Genomic DNA, 18,185 nt, shown 5'->3' on the forward strand with positions numbered 1-18,185 from the left:
AATGATCTTGTTCCATTCTCTTACTTGCCTACTTGGACCAGACCTTTGCTTTTGTCTCTTGTTTGGCAAATGTTTTGAAGAAAAATATTTCAATTGAATAGTTTGTGTTTGTTGCCAATGTACACCCACCTCCTAAAGTCTGAATTTATTTGTTTGTTATAGGGATCACGGGTCTGGTTGCGAGAAAATGGTCAGCATTATCCAAGCACTGTACATTCCTGCGCGGAGGGAGTTGTTGTATTCAGGACAGATTATGGTCAGGTAAGATGCTACTCGTAACCTTTTCTATCACTGTTTAGAAAACAAAGAAGACACCCTATGTTTAAAAAAACATATATTATACAGGGTTAAGATGGCTGATGAACTTTGGGGAATTTGGATATAAAAATGTTGCTGCTTTTAATAGATCTTCCAGTTGTATTGCTGGTGGTTTGGTGTAACTATGTTTAAAGCTGAAGAAACATTGTCAACATTTGTGAGGTTTAAAACTTGATCTTCTTCGCAGAAACAAAAATCCAATCCTTATTGACACCAGGTGGAAACTCTGATATGAGCCACAGTTCATATGATACCTATCCAGTAATTCTGCCTGTCCCCACTGCATCTCACCCTGTTTCATCCATTGACAGAGATCGAGCTCCAATTGTATATTCCCAATCCTACAGCAGGTGAACGCAGAGAATCAGATTTTTGTAAGAGTAGTCAGAATCCCTCAGAAAACATCTTTGCCTTAGCCTGATACTAAAAAGTAGAATCATAGAATATCAGGGTTGGAAGGGACCTCAGGAGGTCATCTAGTCCAACCCCCTGCTCAAAGCAGGACCAATTCCCAACTAAATCATCCCAGCCAGGGCTTTGTCAAGCTGGGCCTTAAAAACCTCCAAGGAAGGAGACTCCGCCACTTCCTAGGTAACGCATTCCAGTGCTTCACCACCCTCCTAGTGAAATAGTGTTTCCTAATATCCAACCTAGACCTCCCCCACTGCAACTTGAAACCATTGCTCCTTGTTCTGTCATCTGCCACCACTGAGAACAGCCGAGCTCCATCCTCTTTGGAACCCCCCCCCTCAGGTAGTTGAAAGCAGCTATCAAATCCCCCCTCATTCTTCTCTTCTGGAGACTGAACAATCCCAGTTCCCTCAGCCTCTCCTCATAAGACATGTGCTCCAGACCCCTAATCATTTTTGTTGCCCTCCGCTGGACTCTTTCCAATTTTTCCACAAAAGTAACAGTAATAAAACCAAAATGTGTGCTATCATAAGAGAGAACCCTTTATATTTTGGCTTGTTTATATTGGGGGACATGTTAAGTTGGGTGTCGAGTGTAGCTAAAGCTTTAAATTTCAAGCTCTTGCATGTTCTTTCTTTACTCTCCATTCTTCTGTACCAGTTTGAGATGTTGGATGTCGTTCTACCCACTCTGCAGGTGGAAACATCACATGAGTTCATTCCAGTTTGTCCAGTGAATTTTTCAAGTTATTTAGGTTTGACTGTTCCTGTTCGATCCATTTGTGTAATGTTGATCCATACCACTTTCCAACCCTTCTGAAATTTTAAGATTAAATCATCAGTTGGTGTAAAATCTGTCACTTTACAAGGACTGATAATCTAATCAGAAAAATGGAAAGACAGGTCACGTTAAAGCACTGTGACTTTATTTGTGTTTACAGAATAAATTGATTGTCATGTACATCATGTGTACATATGACACATGTATATTTATTTTTAAAATAAAATGCAGGCTGAGTCTGATACTAGCTGTCTGGTTTAATCACAAACCCTACCCAGCTTCTAAAAAGAACAGCCCAAATTTTCAGTCTTGTGTATCTAAAGTTAGGCATCTAACGGAGCACCACAACTCCAGCTGGAGGTAATGGAAGCTGCTGGTGCTTGGCACCTCTGAGCCAGTTTTAATTAGTTGTTCTAAAAAGGAATTAGGTGACTGACTTTGACCCCCACAATGAAAAATGTGCCCAGTAGTTATTATGTGAGTATGAACAACTCTTGTGTACACATAATATCTGAAATGTAGTGTTGCTCTCTTTTCAGCATGTACATACTAAAAGGCTGAACTCACAGGACTTGAAGCAGGGTTCATGCTGTTACCTTTGTAAAATGTGAATGATTCCATTTCCTGAGGGACCCCTTACTTGATAGTAAATGGCACCTTCAGTGTTTTAACAGACACTATTATTTACAGTAGGGTGAAACATAAGATGTTGGCAACAACCTGCGGAACCATTAAGTAACATTTAATATAAATAATACAGCCTACAACTTGATTGGCTAGCATATTTTTAGTGGGACAAAGCAACTTTTAGTGGGACACTGAGTAATCCTGGTGTTTTTAGAAGAATGCTTTGGGGTTTAGCAACACCACACCGGTTGACATTAAGGATGTTGCACAAGTAAATTCTCTTGCGCCTATTTGAAAGTTTCCCCTTGATGCATTAACCACTTGTGTGCTGTGTAATGTAATAAATATATGGCTTAAAACAGTTTACCAGTGTTGCCTGTCATACAGTACCTGGCAGTCCCCTTTGAAGTGCTGACAATCCAATGAGACGCTAGAACTTTAAAGGAATACTGCTGCATGGGAAGTCACACGGGTGTAGGGCTGAGATTTTCAATAGAGCTTATGTCCAATTGAAATTTTTATGAGTTTGGTAACTAATTCCTGGGCTCTTTAGGAAATTCCAAGCATGACACTTATGTCTATTGATTATGGAAGTGTTATGATCTTTACTGAGCGCAGAACTATGTTTGACCCCATATCTGCTGCCAGAACTTGCAGGTATTGCCACACTCTGTTTTCAATTGTACATTCAATCACTTGAGTGGAATGTGAAGATGTAATCAGGGAAACATTAGGAAGACCTGTTTCCTGGGGTTGCTCTTGCACCCTTGTTCATTCAAGAGACTCATGTTATCTTAACTTTAGCATGCTCAACATGGGAATCTTTTTCTGTTTGGACTTGAGATAATTGTCACTTTATATTACTGCAATGGGCAATTTGCTATAGCTAAGCAGAAGACAGTGTTTCATTTTTCTTCTTTCTTTCTTTCCATACTATTCTGAGCACTGGAAACTTATTTTTTAGATGACTCTATGGCACTTAATTGTTCTTTGAAAGAATGCTAGTCGAAGTCAGTGCTGCTGAATACAAACACTCTTGCGCAGTGTTTGATACGACATTAAGATGACAGTAAATTACACATCAGAAGTCCTCATGGAAAATGCAGTGCACCACTATTTCTTGAACAGGAAAAATTCAGATAGCATTAAACTAGTCATTTAAAATAAGGCTGTTTGATTTATTATGATTGAAATACTGTGGTAGCATCACCCTGCTGCTGCTGTGGTACTGTGTGCATATGCATGGAGACAGTTTGAAACTAGTAGCAGCTGGTAGCTTAACTGTAATATGTGGTCCTGGCCATCCCCAAGCATTTGCATCTGCCCACCCAGTTATTCCAGGTCCAATTTTGGGGACTCCAATTTTATCACCCTCTTCTCTCTCTCAATTCTTGGTGGAAAGAAAAGAGAGAGTGTGTTGCTTCTTCATGTTGCATTGAAATCAGCTGGTGGATGAACTTCCCAAGTGGTTTGAAGACTAAGTTGAAGCAGAGATTTATCTGTCCTGTCTAGAATGAGCTAAAAATTGTGATGAGTGGCAGTTCTAAATTTTATCCTCTTTTCTTAATGAGCTTCTATGCGATCTGGGTGCCTTACAGAGTGGGAGAAACTTCACTGTGATTGTTGTTTTTGTATCAGCCTCTTTCCTCTGTTTTGACCTGAGTAATGCTAATGTGTGTGTAGTAGTTGAGGCTGTGCATACTGTTCTGTAAGGTGCATGGAACATCTGTGTATGGTTCTATATAGTGTGTGTGTCTCTGTGTGTATTACACAGACAGAGTATATGAGACTTATTCTTCCCTTGGATCCCCATCATATTTCAAAGAGTGCATTAAACTTACTGAATCATTTTTATACTTGTGAGTACTTTCACATGCTCTTTTTGGGGGATAAAATATGATATTTTCTCCTTTTAAAAAGCCTCTATTTATTTAACGATAAAACAGGCATTTCCTCATCTCCACGTTCTATAAATTTTAATGGAGTTGTGTGAGCTTATAAAATACTCAACTGAACATGAAGTAAAACCCTAAAAGCACTGCTGTCACTGTAAGCTCCACTTGAAATGGGGTGCATTGCACACACTCAATAAAGAGTATGAATGGCTCCATCTATCAAGATGCCACAAGAGACCTCAAGCAGCTGTTGAAGTTAGGAAAGGTCCATCAATCCTTGTGCATTTCTTCAGATAGTGTGGATTTCACTCTTACTATTATTATTACTTTGTTTTACACACAGTAGTGTCTAAAAGCTCTGCCGAATATTAGGGCCCTATTGTGCTAGAAGCTGTACGTAGCCATAGTATGAAATTAGTCTCTGCCCCAAAGAGTTTAAATCCAAATAGGTAAGTCAAAGGGTGGGAGAAAGGTGAACCCAGATCTCTTGAGTCCCCGTTTAGTGCTTTAACCACAAGACCATCCTTCCTGTCCTAATCAAGATCCTTTTCCAGTGCTTACATGTCAAAGGACTGGTCCAAAAGTGCCCAGAACTTTGTATAAGCTATATAACAGCATACTGGGGATTCAATTTTTAGGCAGCTGCTCTTGTTTGCAAAAGTTTTTATATAATGGATTTAAGATGGATAGCTAGCAATCTTTCTGAACAATCCCATGAAAAATGTAATTTCTGTAACATCCCTTTCCTTTCCCTTCCAGAAGACCTTGCCTGTAAGTTTAACAAGACTTGACACAATGTGGGGGGGTGGACTTGTTCTGGTATGAAGAAACTTGCACAGAGAGTATAAGCTGAATTGATTGCCACAAACTGATTAGCATCTGTGACATTGAAATTGCAGAATGCTTAATTACATACTCCTTTAGTTGACTGAGAGAAACTTTTAAATCAAAATACATTCTAAATGGAAGCAGCTGAGATATAATATCCCTAAAATGTAGGTTCTTTAAAAACACAGATGGTAAATATCACTAGCAAAGACCTTGTCAGTCAGAACAACTTTCTTTGAATTTGCTTTACAAAGAAGTAATTCATGGTACAGTATTATGTCAGCAAACAGGACATAGCTTCGTATCCTCGGCCTCAAATAAGAGGCACCTGTAAATGGTTTGGTCTGCGTTTTCTATACGTTTAACTTAACGTGGCTCTGCTGGAGTATTTATGCACAGCAAGAATGGGAAGACTACATATGTTCTGTATTAAACACAACTCAAGTATGTTTTCCACAGGGGTTTGCACCTTCCTTTTTTCCTCCTTGCTCTGGGGGCTGGGAGAGTTTCTCATGATGAGCTCATTCAGGAAGGTTAGAGCTGGACTTTACTTGAGAATATGCTCAAGGCAGTAATGTTCCTACAGTGAAGTTGCTGTGTGATATATACATCCATCCAACTAGACAACATTTAAATTTGTTTTAATTAATCTCCACAGTGTTATAACAAGCATCCTGAGTATTATTTTTGTATAAACGCTCTTTCCTATGCCTCATGTCATCTATTCTTGCATCATAATTTAGCCTCTATTCTGCAAACCTGTACTAGTGGGTGTAGTATTAATATGATGAGTCATCCCTTTGGGTCAGGTTCTGCCACCTATACTCTGTGTGGCATACTCAACTGTGTAGGTAGACCCACTGAAGTCATTTGAACAAAATTCTTCTTTGCCTTGATGCCTACAAAAAACTTGTGGTTAAGCTGTTTGTGGACAGAGACCATTGTTTATCATGTTGACCAATATTGACTCATTGTTTACCTGTACTCTGCCGTTTGCTGGCTCTGTCTGTTGTCTCCTACTGAGATTGTAAGCCCATTGGGGCAGGGACTGTCTTTTTCTTCCGTGTTTGTACAAAGAGGTTCTGGTCTATGACTAGGGTACTACTACTACTAATGAATACTAATAGTGATAATTCTTAATGAAAATACTGAAGGCAATTGGACTGGTCATCAGTAAATGCTATACTCTATGTTAAGAGTTTGTAGACTCATCCCAAAATTCTGAATTTGTTCGTTCGCTTTTTAAAGTGCTATGCCGTCCTATGACACTATATACAAATAAATGCTCGGTAATAATCCCCAAACCATATTTTATTATAACTCCTCAGTTGAACCTGTGTCACTACTGAAGCATGCTCACCAAAAGTGTCTGTTTTTTAACACTCCCTCATGGTGTTCCTTGCATTTTCAAACTTGCTTAGAAAATATGCAGGGCTATTTAGGTGACTTTTTTTCTCAAAGCTACTTTTGGAGTTAAACTTTGCATAAACACTGAATGATTGTCACTTGTAAGGATTTTTCCAGGATGCTTTCAGTTTAAAAAACTCAATAAAATAATTTGCAGGACTATTGGCTTACACCATTGTAGTTTTACAGCATCTTTCAAATAGCAGATATACACGGTCTATGGGCTAGATTTCAAATTCAGTGGCTTCATTTCAGGAAATTGGATTCCATCTGTCTAAACACTGTAAAGTTAGGACTAATTCTTTAGTTAGTTGATATTGGGCTCTGCTATAATAATTCTGGTAATGATTCTTGGGTATACTTGCAAAACCTACTGCTGTGGTTATTTGGGCCTTGGTTTCCCAGAAGAAAGATAGGGCAATATTGGGGATGGAGGCAGGGAAAGCACTAAAACTCAGATTGTGTGTTTTAGTACCCTGGTTTTATCTTGTGTTGAGTAATGTATAAATCTTTGTGCAGGATGTCAAAGTTCAGCGTCTTTTGCTCCAAGCATCTGTTGACACCCTTGTAAACAGAGCTAATGACAAATGTTAACTGAGCGACTTCTGGAGATGTGTAAAAATGGGTTAGAGCAGGGGTTCTCAAAACCTCATTGCACCGTGACCCCCTTCTGACAACAAAAATTACTATACAACCCTGGGGGTGAGGGGGTGGGAGGAGACCAAAGCCTGAGCCCACCTGAGCCCCGCTGCCCCGGTTGGGGTGGGGGTGGGGGGGCAAAGCCTGCGCTCCACTGCTCCTGATACAGGGGCCAAAGCTGAAGCCCAGGGGCTTCAGCCCTGAGTGGTGGGACTCAGGCTTCAGCCCCAGGCCCCAGCAAGTCTAAGCCAGCCCTGGCAACCCCATTAAAATGGAGTCGTGACCCACTTTGGGGTCCTGATCCACAGTTTGAGAACTGCTGGGTTAAAGCATGTCTTACCCCCAGTCAGCAAATATTGTAATGTTCTAGAAACAGCCTCACAGAGTATAAATGCCAAGTTGGCAATAAGCTTTTTAGGTCATCATTTCTCAGCTTGTGCGTCATGACCCCCAAGGGGTCACCAGAAGTTGTTGGAGTGAAGGGGGCTGTGTGCATAGTCTGTCTCTGGTGCTCCTTTGAGGCAGATTTGTTTAAACCAATTCAGTCCTCAGATGCCAAAAGTACCTCATGGGGACCATTGTGCTGAATGTCATAGTGCCTCCTATCAAGCATGTTGTGAACTGTTGCAAAAGATTCTGGGATCCATTTACCACTTCACTAGTTCACATACCCTATAATTGAAACACAAAAAAGCCTGTCTCTCCACATCAGTACAAAGATTTGATAGAATGCTGTCATGAGGTCTTGTGTTACTAAGGGGTTCCTTACTGTTACAAATGTATACTTCAGAACACTTTCTGATATACTAATTCAAGCTAAATACACTTGCAGAATTAACGAAGTATATTTTCTGATGAATGATGCCTTTTGAGTACTTTGTTTAATTACTTGCTAATTTGCAAAATTCAGTAGTTTGCAACAGGCATCTTTAGTGTGTGTTGTGGAGGTTCTGGTTTATATAAATGCTAAAAAGAAAAATGAAAACATTCAGCACAGCCATTACTTTAAAGGAAAATGTGATTCCTTTGTTTGCAGTTGAGCTGATATAGCAACTGTCTAGCTATAGCTTTGAAAGGCAAACCACGTGCTCTGTCACTTGCTTTGCACCAAGTGTGATGTTTTTACACACCAATATTAAGTCCTTGAAAGCTTGTTCAGGGCTAATTTAGTCCATAGAGTTTTTATTTGGCCTTGCTCAAGACTAACCTAGTGTTCAGAAAAACAAGGCTTGCTGTGTTTGTTTATATCTAAGGCTGAGTGGAGACATTGCTACTAAGAAGGAGCAGTATTTTTTTTCAATTTGTTCCCTCTACTATGTGCTCATTCCACCATACCCTAATGGGCATTTATTGTAAAATGTGTAAAATATCATCTACTGAGGCATACATTGCCTTTTCTTTTCCAAAGGCACAGTCTCTTGATATTTGTCCCCTTTCACTCACCAAAACACTGCCCTTGATTAGTTGCAGGATGGGAGCATCTGGGAAATAGAGTGTTTAAAATAAAGCTTAAATTAAACAAAGATTATAGGCCAAATTATGCTCTGTTACACCTATGCAACTCCATTTGAGCCACTGGGATTGCAGTTTAGCTCTCTAATTATAGCAGTGTAGCCACCCTGTATTTAACCCTGCATGGTCAAAAATGGGAGGGTTTGAAAGAGGTCGAGCCAAAGAGTTATAAAGCACATGAATAATTCTTAAAAAATAAAAATGATCACCAGGTCAGACAAATTGTCTGACTTACTGAGCATTATTAGGTACTATTTGTTGTCACTGCTGAAATCCATTCTTTTGGTACTAGCGTCGCTGTGATTTTTGGAAAAATGAATGTTTTAGTGCAGTATGAATTAAAACTTTCCTCTCACCACTGTGCAATGCAGAAAGTGGTATTTTTAGTTCCTGTGAGATATCAGTGAGAGCAGTTAATTTCTGAGACTCCTACATAGGGTACTTTTTTGTCTTCTAGAAATTCTTGACCTACTATGATCCCTATGATCTGTCTTGGCTATGTAAACAGTTAAGATGTCAGTCTTTTCAGTTGCTTTTTGTAAAGAAAATCTAAACCATCTGTGCTTTTATTATGCCTGCACTAAAGAGAGCAAAACTGCTTTTGTTTTAAGATTAAAGCAGATGTACACAGACTGCCATTTTAATTTCTTTTGTAAGGGTTACAATACATTTCAGCTGTTCACAAAAAATGGAAAGGAATTCAGGCTACTTTGTTCGTAAAAATCGAGTATTGTGATGAGTAAGCTTGTCAATTCAATTTTGTAGCACTGTTTCCAGACTCCTTTGGATGTGGAACTGAGTTTATTGTTCGGTGTTATCAGTGCCTTATGAGCATACGGTTTCGGTTAAACAAAATATATATTACTGTGTCAGTTTGCAACAGGGAGATGCTTCATATTGCTCAGCTGAAGTGTTGTACCATTGGGCCAAATTCTGATGTTCTTATTCAAATCAAAACTCCTGTTGCCTTGTATGGGACTTCGCCTGAGTAAGAACTGAGTGAAAACGTAAGGATCTCTAATGGTTCCATCCTGCAAAATTCTACTTGCAGGGAGACACTGAGGCTACTTGTTTGAGTAAGGACTCCTTATGTGTAGGGGTTTGCAGGTCTGGCCCAAACGTTTTAAAGAAAAATGTGTAAAGAAACTAAATTAGGTAAGTCTTTCTTTTTCTTGGGGTCATTAACTTTTCAAATAGATAAAAATAGATTTTTTCCTCCTCTCAGAATAATTTGTCCCAAACATTGTATAATGGCACATTGCAAGCTGCAGTGTTTGAGCCACTACTATAGAATGCTGCTAGTCTGTTGTTGTTGTTTTTTTTTTTAATAAGGATTTTTACGTGATGGAATACCACTACTGTGTGTGAAACATGGTAGGGGAAGACAACTACAAGAAAAAGACAGGCTGAAGTTAAGCAAAGAGCTATGTGGCAGGAACTTCACCACCTGTAATCACATAAGAAGTAGCTGCTATCCTATGAAAAGGAGAGGCCAACAATCCTTTTAACACTTGGGTCTCCAATAATTGGCTGTTGAAAAGAATCTGATAGCAAGTACAAGAAACTAAGAGACACTTATTCCGGTAACATGTAATTTATACTTAGCCACCCTTCATTAGTGTCAGAGTGAGCCATATCTATTTCCTCTGTTTTTGTGCTGTTTCTTTTTATTTTGTACATGGTTTCTCAATGTAGCATCACCAAAAAAGATCCAAACTCAATAACATGAAGAGTCTGCCTCAGATTTTCTGAGGGGAATGTGTGAAGTTGCTTCGTTCTTTCGTTCTTTCTTTCTTTTAACCTCTAGGTTATTGGTTCAAATCCAGCCAAGTGGGTAGTTTAAAAAAAAAAATCTGTGAATCATCTGACAGCTGTTCGGGGCCTATGTGAAATGAGTGATCTCAATCTAGTCCTTAGTGAACAGCTATCCAGATAGTAAAAAATAAACAAACAAAAAACTATGGTCACAGCTAGCATTATTTGGCATGATAGTTGCCAGTTTCAGCAGATAGGCCAAGTTGGGAAGTTTGTGATACTGACACCTTCTCTATGCCTGGTTTGTGGATTTAAAAAAAATGGCTTTGATTTCCACTGTAGGCAATCAGAATGACTTAAAGAATTGAATTAACATTATAGTGTTTTAAAAGAAATAAGGAATAAAGAAAAGTGGACACTACATGAGATCAACCCTCCTTTCCCACACAAATTAGCTTATTTTGTTTAAATAAACTTTTCCCCTCAGGACTCTCAATGACATTAATATTTATTATGGTTAATGTATAGATTTTTTTTTCCTTCAAAAAAACCTGATGGATTTTAGAAAGAGAAAATCAAATAACTTTTTGTAGTTTTAAATTTTGCTTTGAACTTACAGAAATAGATATTTATAATGTTTGCTAACTGCAGTAACTTTAGTAAGAAATATTTAAGCGAGAGAGAACATATGCTTTTCAGATGTAAAGGTGAGCCCCAAATACATGTGTTTTGGAAAATTTCTGAAGTGACCTTTTATTATTTAGTTAAGAATATTAAATTATATCATGAATGAGAAGAATATCTGTGCAATGTTTTCCCCCAAAGCGTATTGCAACGTGACAGTGAAGTTATTTTGATATGGATATTTTAATTAGCTTCAAAAGAGCTTTGAAGTACTTTTGCTTGTTTGGTTTAACTTATTCAAAACACAGAAGAAGACTTTGAACAAATAGGTCACCCTTTCCTCCCCTCCATTTTTAGGAATAAGTAAGTCACACTTCATTGCACACCGGTTGGAACTGAGATAGCTAAACAGACGTATTGTATCCAAGCTGATTTATATTAACTATATTGTACATTAAAATGCCTACATTAAAAGCACATTATTAAGGTTGCAAAGTCAAGCACAGAAAAGTTAGGAAATACCGTAATGAAAGTTGACTGAAGAACCTTAATTCAACTCCATTGTGCATCTGGATTATGATGCAGTCTTTAATTACATGATCAAGTACTATTTTAAACTTCTTCACTTAGTCAGTCCTATAATCAACTCCTCAACATTAGCGTTTTGGAAAAGGTCCTCACTTTGTTTCGAGTAGTATCATCATCCTTTTGGGGGCCAGGAATAAACACAGAAAGCTTTTAATGCTGGGAGAATGGCAGGAATTACATATTGACTGTGATTTACCCTCAAACTAATGCACTAAATGAGGCAGGGTCCTGTGAAAAAATAGTATGTGATCACATCATTAAGGATTGCATCAAAATGCAATACACAAGAGGGTCAAAGAAATGTAATGTTGCACAGGCAGCAACCTAAATTCTGGCATTTCCTAACTTTTCAGTGCTTGACTATGCAATCCTAACCATGTTCTTTTAACATAGTTTTCTTGTGCGTATGTCATTCATAGTTTTAAAAAGCCCTGAAAAACCAGGAATTCCATCATGTGGCATCCTATTGACACCAACATGGTTCATCAGCAGGGTTGGAACCTTTAGATTCACCACACAGACCTCTGCCACTTGAAGTAACCAAGTAACTGATAGCAGTAGTAGGTTATCATCCTCTATCAGAAGAAACACTAGAGGGGGATGAAAAGTTTTGCCAGTGGATTTCACAGATGTTTGCTGACCGCAGAGGAATGGTGAGACTCAGGAGTTTTGAGTTCCATTCCAGACTCTGGAATGTAGTGTTCTCAGGGGGGCATAGACCCTGTACCCTTTCCCACATGCATGACCCCTTCTGCCCCATCCCCTCCAACCTGTCCCTGTCTCAGTCCTGTTTCTTTCCTACCGCAGCTGCTCATTCCAGTTTCATTCTCCTTACCTAGCCAGTCCCAGTCTCCACTCCCAGTCTTTTTTGCCCAGTAAGTCCTAATCTCACCCCTCCTGACTCCTAGTCCCAGTTTCTTCCCACTCCTGGTTTCCTTGGCCAGCCATTCCTAGTTTTTTCCCTTACTCCAGCTCCTTAACCCCAGTCTTCTTGCCTTGCCAATCCCATTTCTCCTCCTCCCAACTTCTCATCCAATCTCTCTTCCCCATGACCTCCAATCACACAGCCCTGTCCACTTTCCCCATCCCTACTGGCTCCCCGGATTTCTAAATAAAAAGAGGAGGAGGAGGAGGATGACTATCAGCTTTTTCAAAATCGTTGAACAGGTGCTGCTTGGTTTGATGCTTCCTGAACAGAGACATACTTAAACTGAACCCCCAACAAGCTAAACAAATGGAAGGTACCCTAAACTCTTAGCTGTTTAAGCTGCTTGAAGGAGCCAAAGTCTTTAGTTTAAATTGTAAAGGTTTAGAGGACTTCAGTTGCCGAAACTACTTTAGAAGTATGGGACATATATATGCTTGAATGTTTAGTGGGTTTTAACACGTTAACTAATTGTCAGTTATAGTGTAGCCACTACCCAAACATTAGTTGCTAATTGGGTTTAACTCTAGGCAGTAGCTACAAGAAATACTTGTTTTATTCTAGCTTGAATAACTAGGAAGTGGCTGATTGTAAACAGCTGACTATTTTAAAACAACAACAACTACCAAACCAAACTCCAAAACAAATTCATTTTGGGTTGAGAGCAAACATGGAAAATATTAACTGCAAAGGCTTTCCATCTTGGGAAATTTCTAAGTGAAAATGACATTTATTATGGAAGATGGAATTCAGCCTTAAGTACAATGGGTGCAAAATTCTGTCCTAACATCAAGTGCCAACTGAGCCTCTTTGCATACCAGTGAGTAAATGGAGATTGCTATGTCATGAAAAAGACATTCTAATCTCACTCACCGTTTGTGTGATGCAGGTTTTAAACCTGTGCTAAATTTGCCTTCAGACCTACTTGCATTTAGGAGTGGCTGGCACTGAAAAAACGATTTAGAAGCATAAGTCAGTCATACTAAGCCCTAGCCTACAAATCTACACAACACTCCATGACTTACTTGGGAGTTCCACACACAGAAGGATTGCAGGGTCGGGCCCTGTGTTTGCATCAAAACAACAAGTCAAACAAACAGTTAAGATTATGGCTGAAATGGCCGTCGTCTTTCAGTACATCTTTTGGATTTATACATTTTCTTTTGCAGGATAGGTAGATCTAAGGGACAGAATGCTATACGTTTCATGAGAAGACATAACTGCCCTCCTTCCTGTCATATTTACTAAGTCCAAAATGCACTAGGATTATTAAAGTTTTTGGAAGGGTTTGTGGAATAGAAATGTAGACTAAATTCTGGGTACTAATCTGGTAGTTGAAAATTATCTCTTGTAATAATTAAACCTTGAACACTTGTAGTTTTGTTGAGTCTGTGTTTTGTTTGAAGCTAATTTAGTTTACAGTCTGGTGAGAATAATCCCCTGAAGTCAGTTTTTGTTTAGCATTCCTAGTTTAGTGCCTAGTTACAACGGGGATAGTATAAAGTGTCTATCTACTGAACACGTCCCCAGAATATTGACCTAGTTCTTGAGTTATACGCCTACTATCATGCTCGTCTCCTGGGTGAGTAACAGTTTTGCAGAGTACACTGGGTAAATATTTACATTCTAGTTCCCTCCCACTTGTTAAAATATTCTATTTTTATATATTCCAATGAAAAGCACGGTGGGTATAAAACTCAGACTGTGGTTTTTGTTTGGGGGTGGGGGGGTGGGTGGGTAATGTATTTATTTAACAAAGGCCAACCTAGACACAGCATGTGTTTTCCAAGTCCTGTTTTCACCCAATTTCACAGCTATGTTGACAGATTTACTAGGAGGTGATGGACTTTCTCAAGGTCACACAGTGGTTGATTAGAGAGTAGAACTCCAGATCCTGCTGGCTCCGGTGCTTTGCTTAGTTACTAGAACATACACCTTTTTCTTTCCAAATTATTGCAACAAATAACCAGTGCTCTACAGTTAATTTATATGAATAAACATTGGCTTGGACTATATAAGTACTTACAGTGGGATTGTACTGAGGGTCCAAACTTGCTCTCATTGAAGTTGGTGGGAATTTTGAAAATTATTTCAGTGGGATGTGGCCTTGAACGATCCAAAAGACGAGATGTATGGCAGCTTTAAATTAAAATAAATACATATACATGGTTTTTAGGTGAACCAAGTAAATTTTTGTGTTTTGATTATCATGGTTTCACATTTATATTGTGGACCCAAAGGCCCTGATCTTGGTTGGGGTTCCAGTGTGCAAAGAGCTGTACCAACACAGGTAAAGAGACAGTCCCACAAAGTACTAGCAGCTGTGACAAAATAGCAGTGTGTCAGTTCTGTATAAGAAACTATTGCTGGTTTGGGCCAATCTCATTCCAAAATATATTTTTTTTCCCCCCATTTTTTCCCCGGGTATTTTGTAATCAGGTAAGATGGACTCTAGGGAAGAGGGTGGGCTTGAGTGACTAAGTGAAGACAAAATTGGCATTAACCATTCTTTTCAAGGAATAAGTCCCTCCTTGGAAAGGGGAGTAGCTTATGGAAGCCAGCAGCCCTGTGGGCAAATTTCATGTTGATATGACTTTTTAACAGCAGTAATTTCTGAAGTGAATATAACATACTTTGTGGCACATATGCCACTAGAAAGGTCAGCTTCTTCTTCCCCTAAAGTCAATGTGAGTTTTACCATGGACTTCAGTAGTATCAGGAGTCCCCAGATTTTCCAACATTAAATAAAGGAAAGCATCAAGTGTTTTATACTCCAAATTTTGCTTATTGTAAAATTAATCATTTTGCAGATGAAGATTATGCCAAACGTCTTCCTTGTTCACCCAATAACTGATGTTTTTGTCACCCATACTCAGATTTATCAGTACAGAATGTTCTATTTCTTAAAAATATGCTTTAAAATTCAAATATATAGGTTAGATATGAATGAAACTTTACAGGGAAATACAAGGAAAGAGGATGGAGAACAGTCAGTATTTCTTAAGAGATCTTATACTACAGGAAATTAAAAGAAATGTAAACTATGTAGCTAATATACTGATCCATACAATACATTTCTCTGTCACCATACAGATATACACACTCACACATGCTATTTTTGCATGTTTGGGGTTGGCTGTATAAGACTATACACATGCATTCTCCAGACACAATTAGGACACCTGCTTCTGAAAACTTGGCTAAAACTTTTAAAAAGCCCATTAGAACAAGCAGCCCTTTAGATTATTCAATTATTATTTAATCATTTATTAATACTATGTTTTAAACTTTAAATTTTTTTTTAGAAAGAGTGGACTGGCCAACAGACCATCCCATTCTCATTGTTTGGAGCGGGGAATATTTAGAACATCTCTTACACCTTTTTGTTTGTATTTCTTATATAATATCAGGAACCTTGTTTACTTGCACCTGTTGATACACACTTTTGGATTCATTTTTGATTGGTCAGTCTTATGGTTGATTTATTTTTACTATAAGAGATGAGGAGATGCTGCTGGAGTCTTGTGTTTATAACCCTTGTCAAAGGAGTCTAATGTATCAAGCGACTTTTCTAACTTTCTTCATAAATTGCAATTGATAAATTACATGTCGTGGTTTTGGTTTGGACATGTCTTGTGGCTTTGGCATCTTCCAGACAGCTCACAGGGCCGTGCCCTATCAGTGAAATACAGTGATAGGCACAGGTATTTCTAAAATAATATCTTGCATTCAGATAGTAATTTCCATCCCAAAATAAGCACCATGCACCAGTCCCAGTGACTTGCAGGATGTGACCTATATGTTCAGGAATACCCCCTCACTACCACCCACTTTGGATCACTGATATGTAGCCAGCCCCAGAGAGAAACACAGTGAATTTCACCTTTACTAACAGTTTAAGACCAGAATTACCCAAATTGAAATTTGACTTGGGGACCGGACATCACACTTTTCTTGGTTAAAAGTGCCACTGAATCTCAAATGACCACAAGGGGTCAAGACCTGGGCTTTAAGTCGCCTGTAAAAGAGGGTACCCTCAGCAACCGGAACATCAGTTCAGTTCTGAGCCATTGGGAATAGTGCCAGCATTACTTCCTACAGCACTCTGGGTTTTCCTTTGTGATCTCCTATCCAGAAACTGACCCTGTTTAGCTTGTGAGAGCTGATGAGTTTTCAGGTTAGGGTGGTGTGTCTAAATAATAATTGTATGGCTTTCTTTTTAATTTTCACAGTATGCTAAACAGACATCCATTTCAAAAGCCCATTTCCTCTTTAAGATCAACGAAAGCTTCTGCTATTGCAACCTCTTTATACATTCAATACAATATTCCTGATCCAATTTTTTTCCCCAGAAACCCAATGTGATGAATCATTTTTTGTTTTAGCACCACATGTGGGTGAAAATAATTGTTTAAGAGCAGAATGATGCAGTACTTCATCTGTGTGAAATACTTACCAAGGTCAAAGCCCAGGTTTCATGTAGGAAACTAAATGGATATATTCTGCTAGCATGGAAAAGGTCACACAGACCCTTACTACTTGTCTTTCTGCCAGTTGCATAATGCCCACCCCCCAAAAAACAAGCTTTATGCATTTAATAATTAGATTTTATTGTGGTGTTATCAGCTTCTAGTTGTCTGCTCAGTTGGAAACTTGATGTGTGGTGGGAACTAAAGCTAATACTTGCTGTTCCAGGGAGGAAGGACATCAAGAGCTCAGGATAATGGAACAGCAAATTTTGCTATTGGGCACAGTTTAAAAAGTTCATTAAAGAAGGACAGATTTGAGAGAAGGCTTGGTAGGGAAATCAACTCTATTGTTCAATTACAAATAACTTAAATTTTGTTTTAAAGGAAAGTGTGAACTTGCTACAAGTATTTTGAATCAGAGTAGCTCTAAAAGTCTGTTCAGTTTAGGTGGTCTGCAAATGCCCAGAAAATTAAGTTTCTGGACCTAAAAATTGAATGTAACAAAACTTTTGATTGCTCCTATTCCTTATACCCAAAAATCCAAAGTAAAACTGACTAGTGAGCACCTCTGGTTTTGCTCTCCACTTCTACTTAATTTTCATTGTTCTTCTATTCTTACTATAAGTACTTTCCAGGGAAGAGAGAGGGGGGAAATGGAGTAATGGAGACACAAACATTTCAAATAAAACTTGTATTAGTCCGTAGCAAATTTTCGCAAACTCACTCCTTTACAAGCTGTAAAGTAGCTTATCTGACCTAGTTAATAGCTCACTTGGAACAGAGTTAATTCCTTAGCAGACATATGTTGCTGTACCCTGGGCAACATTGGCATTCTCCTTTTAACCTGCAACATACTTGGAGGATATAGAGCAGGGGTAGGCAACCTATGGCCTTCGGCACGCGAGCTGATTTTCAGTGACACTCACACTGCCCAGGTCCTGGCCACCGGTCCGGGGGGCTCTGCATTTTAATTTAATTTTAAATGAAGCTTTTTAAACATTTTAAAAACCTTATTTACTTTACATACAACAATAGTTTAGTTATATATGATACCTTCTAAAAACTGTAAAATGTATTACTGGCACATGAACACTTAAATCAGAGTGAATAAATGAAGACTCGGCACACCACTTCTGAAAGGTTGCTGACCCCTGATATAGAGGTTAGTCAACAGGAAGACTTTGGATCTAAGCTATAGTTAGTGAAGAGCTGAGGAATCCTCCAGAACTGTATTGTAAACATAGACTATCTACTAATATTAATCGTCTTATGAGGAAAAAATTGTCATATGATAATGGGCAAAAAATTTGAGCCTCCTTACAGGTCCCGCCCAATGGAAGCAACCTCTTTGCAATCCATTACATTAGGTTCACTCCTTTATGCTGCCAACTCATAGCATTTATACTG

General features: G+C 38.7%; 1 protein-coding gene across 2 annotated transcripts in view; it reads left to right on the top strand.

Annotated features, from left to right (window-relative positions):
* The window catches only part of MYO10 (myosin X), a 245,183-nt gene that overhangs the window by 46,073 nt on the left and 180,925 nt on the right, over positions 1-18,185 (top strand). For both annotated transcript variants that reach the window (XM_054017900.1, XM_054017901.1), the window contains exon 2: positions 163-261. In XM_054017900.1, the coding sequence (XP_053873875.1) occupies positions 163-261 (99 nt within the window). The remainder of the gene's footprint in view (positions 1-162; positions 262-18,185) is intronic.

Source organism: Malaclemys terrapin, chromosome 2 (genome assembly GCF_027887155.1).
Source record: "Malaclemys terrapin pileata isolate rMalTer1 chromosome 2, rMalTer1.hap1, whole genome shotgun sequence".
NCBI classification, from domain to species: Eukaryota; Metazoa; Chordata; order Testudines; family Emydidae; genus Malaclemys; species Malaclemys terrapin.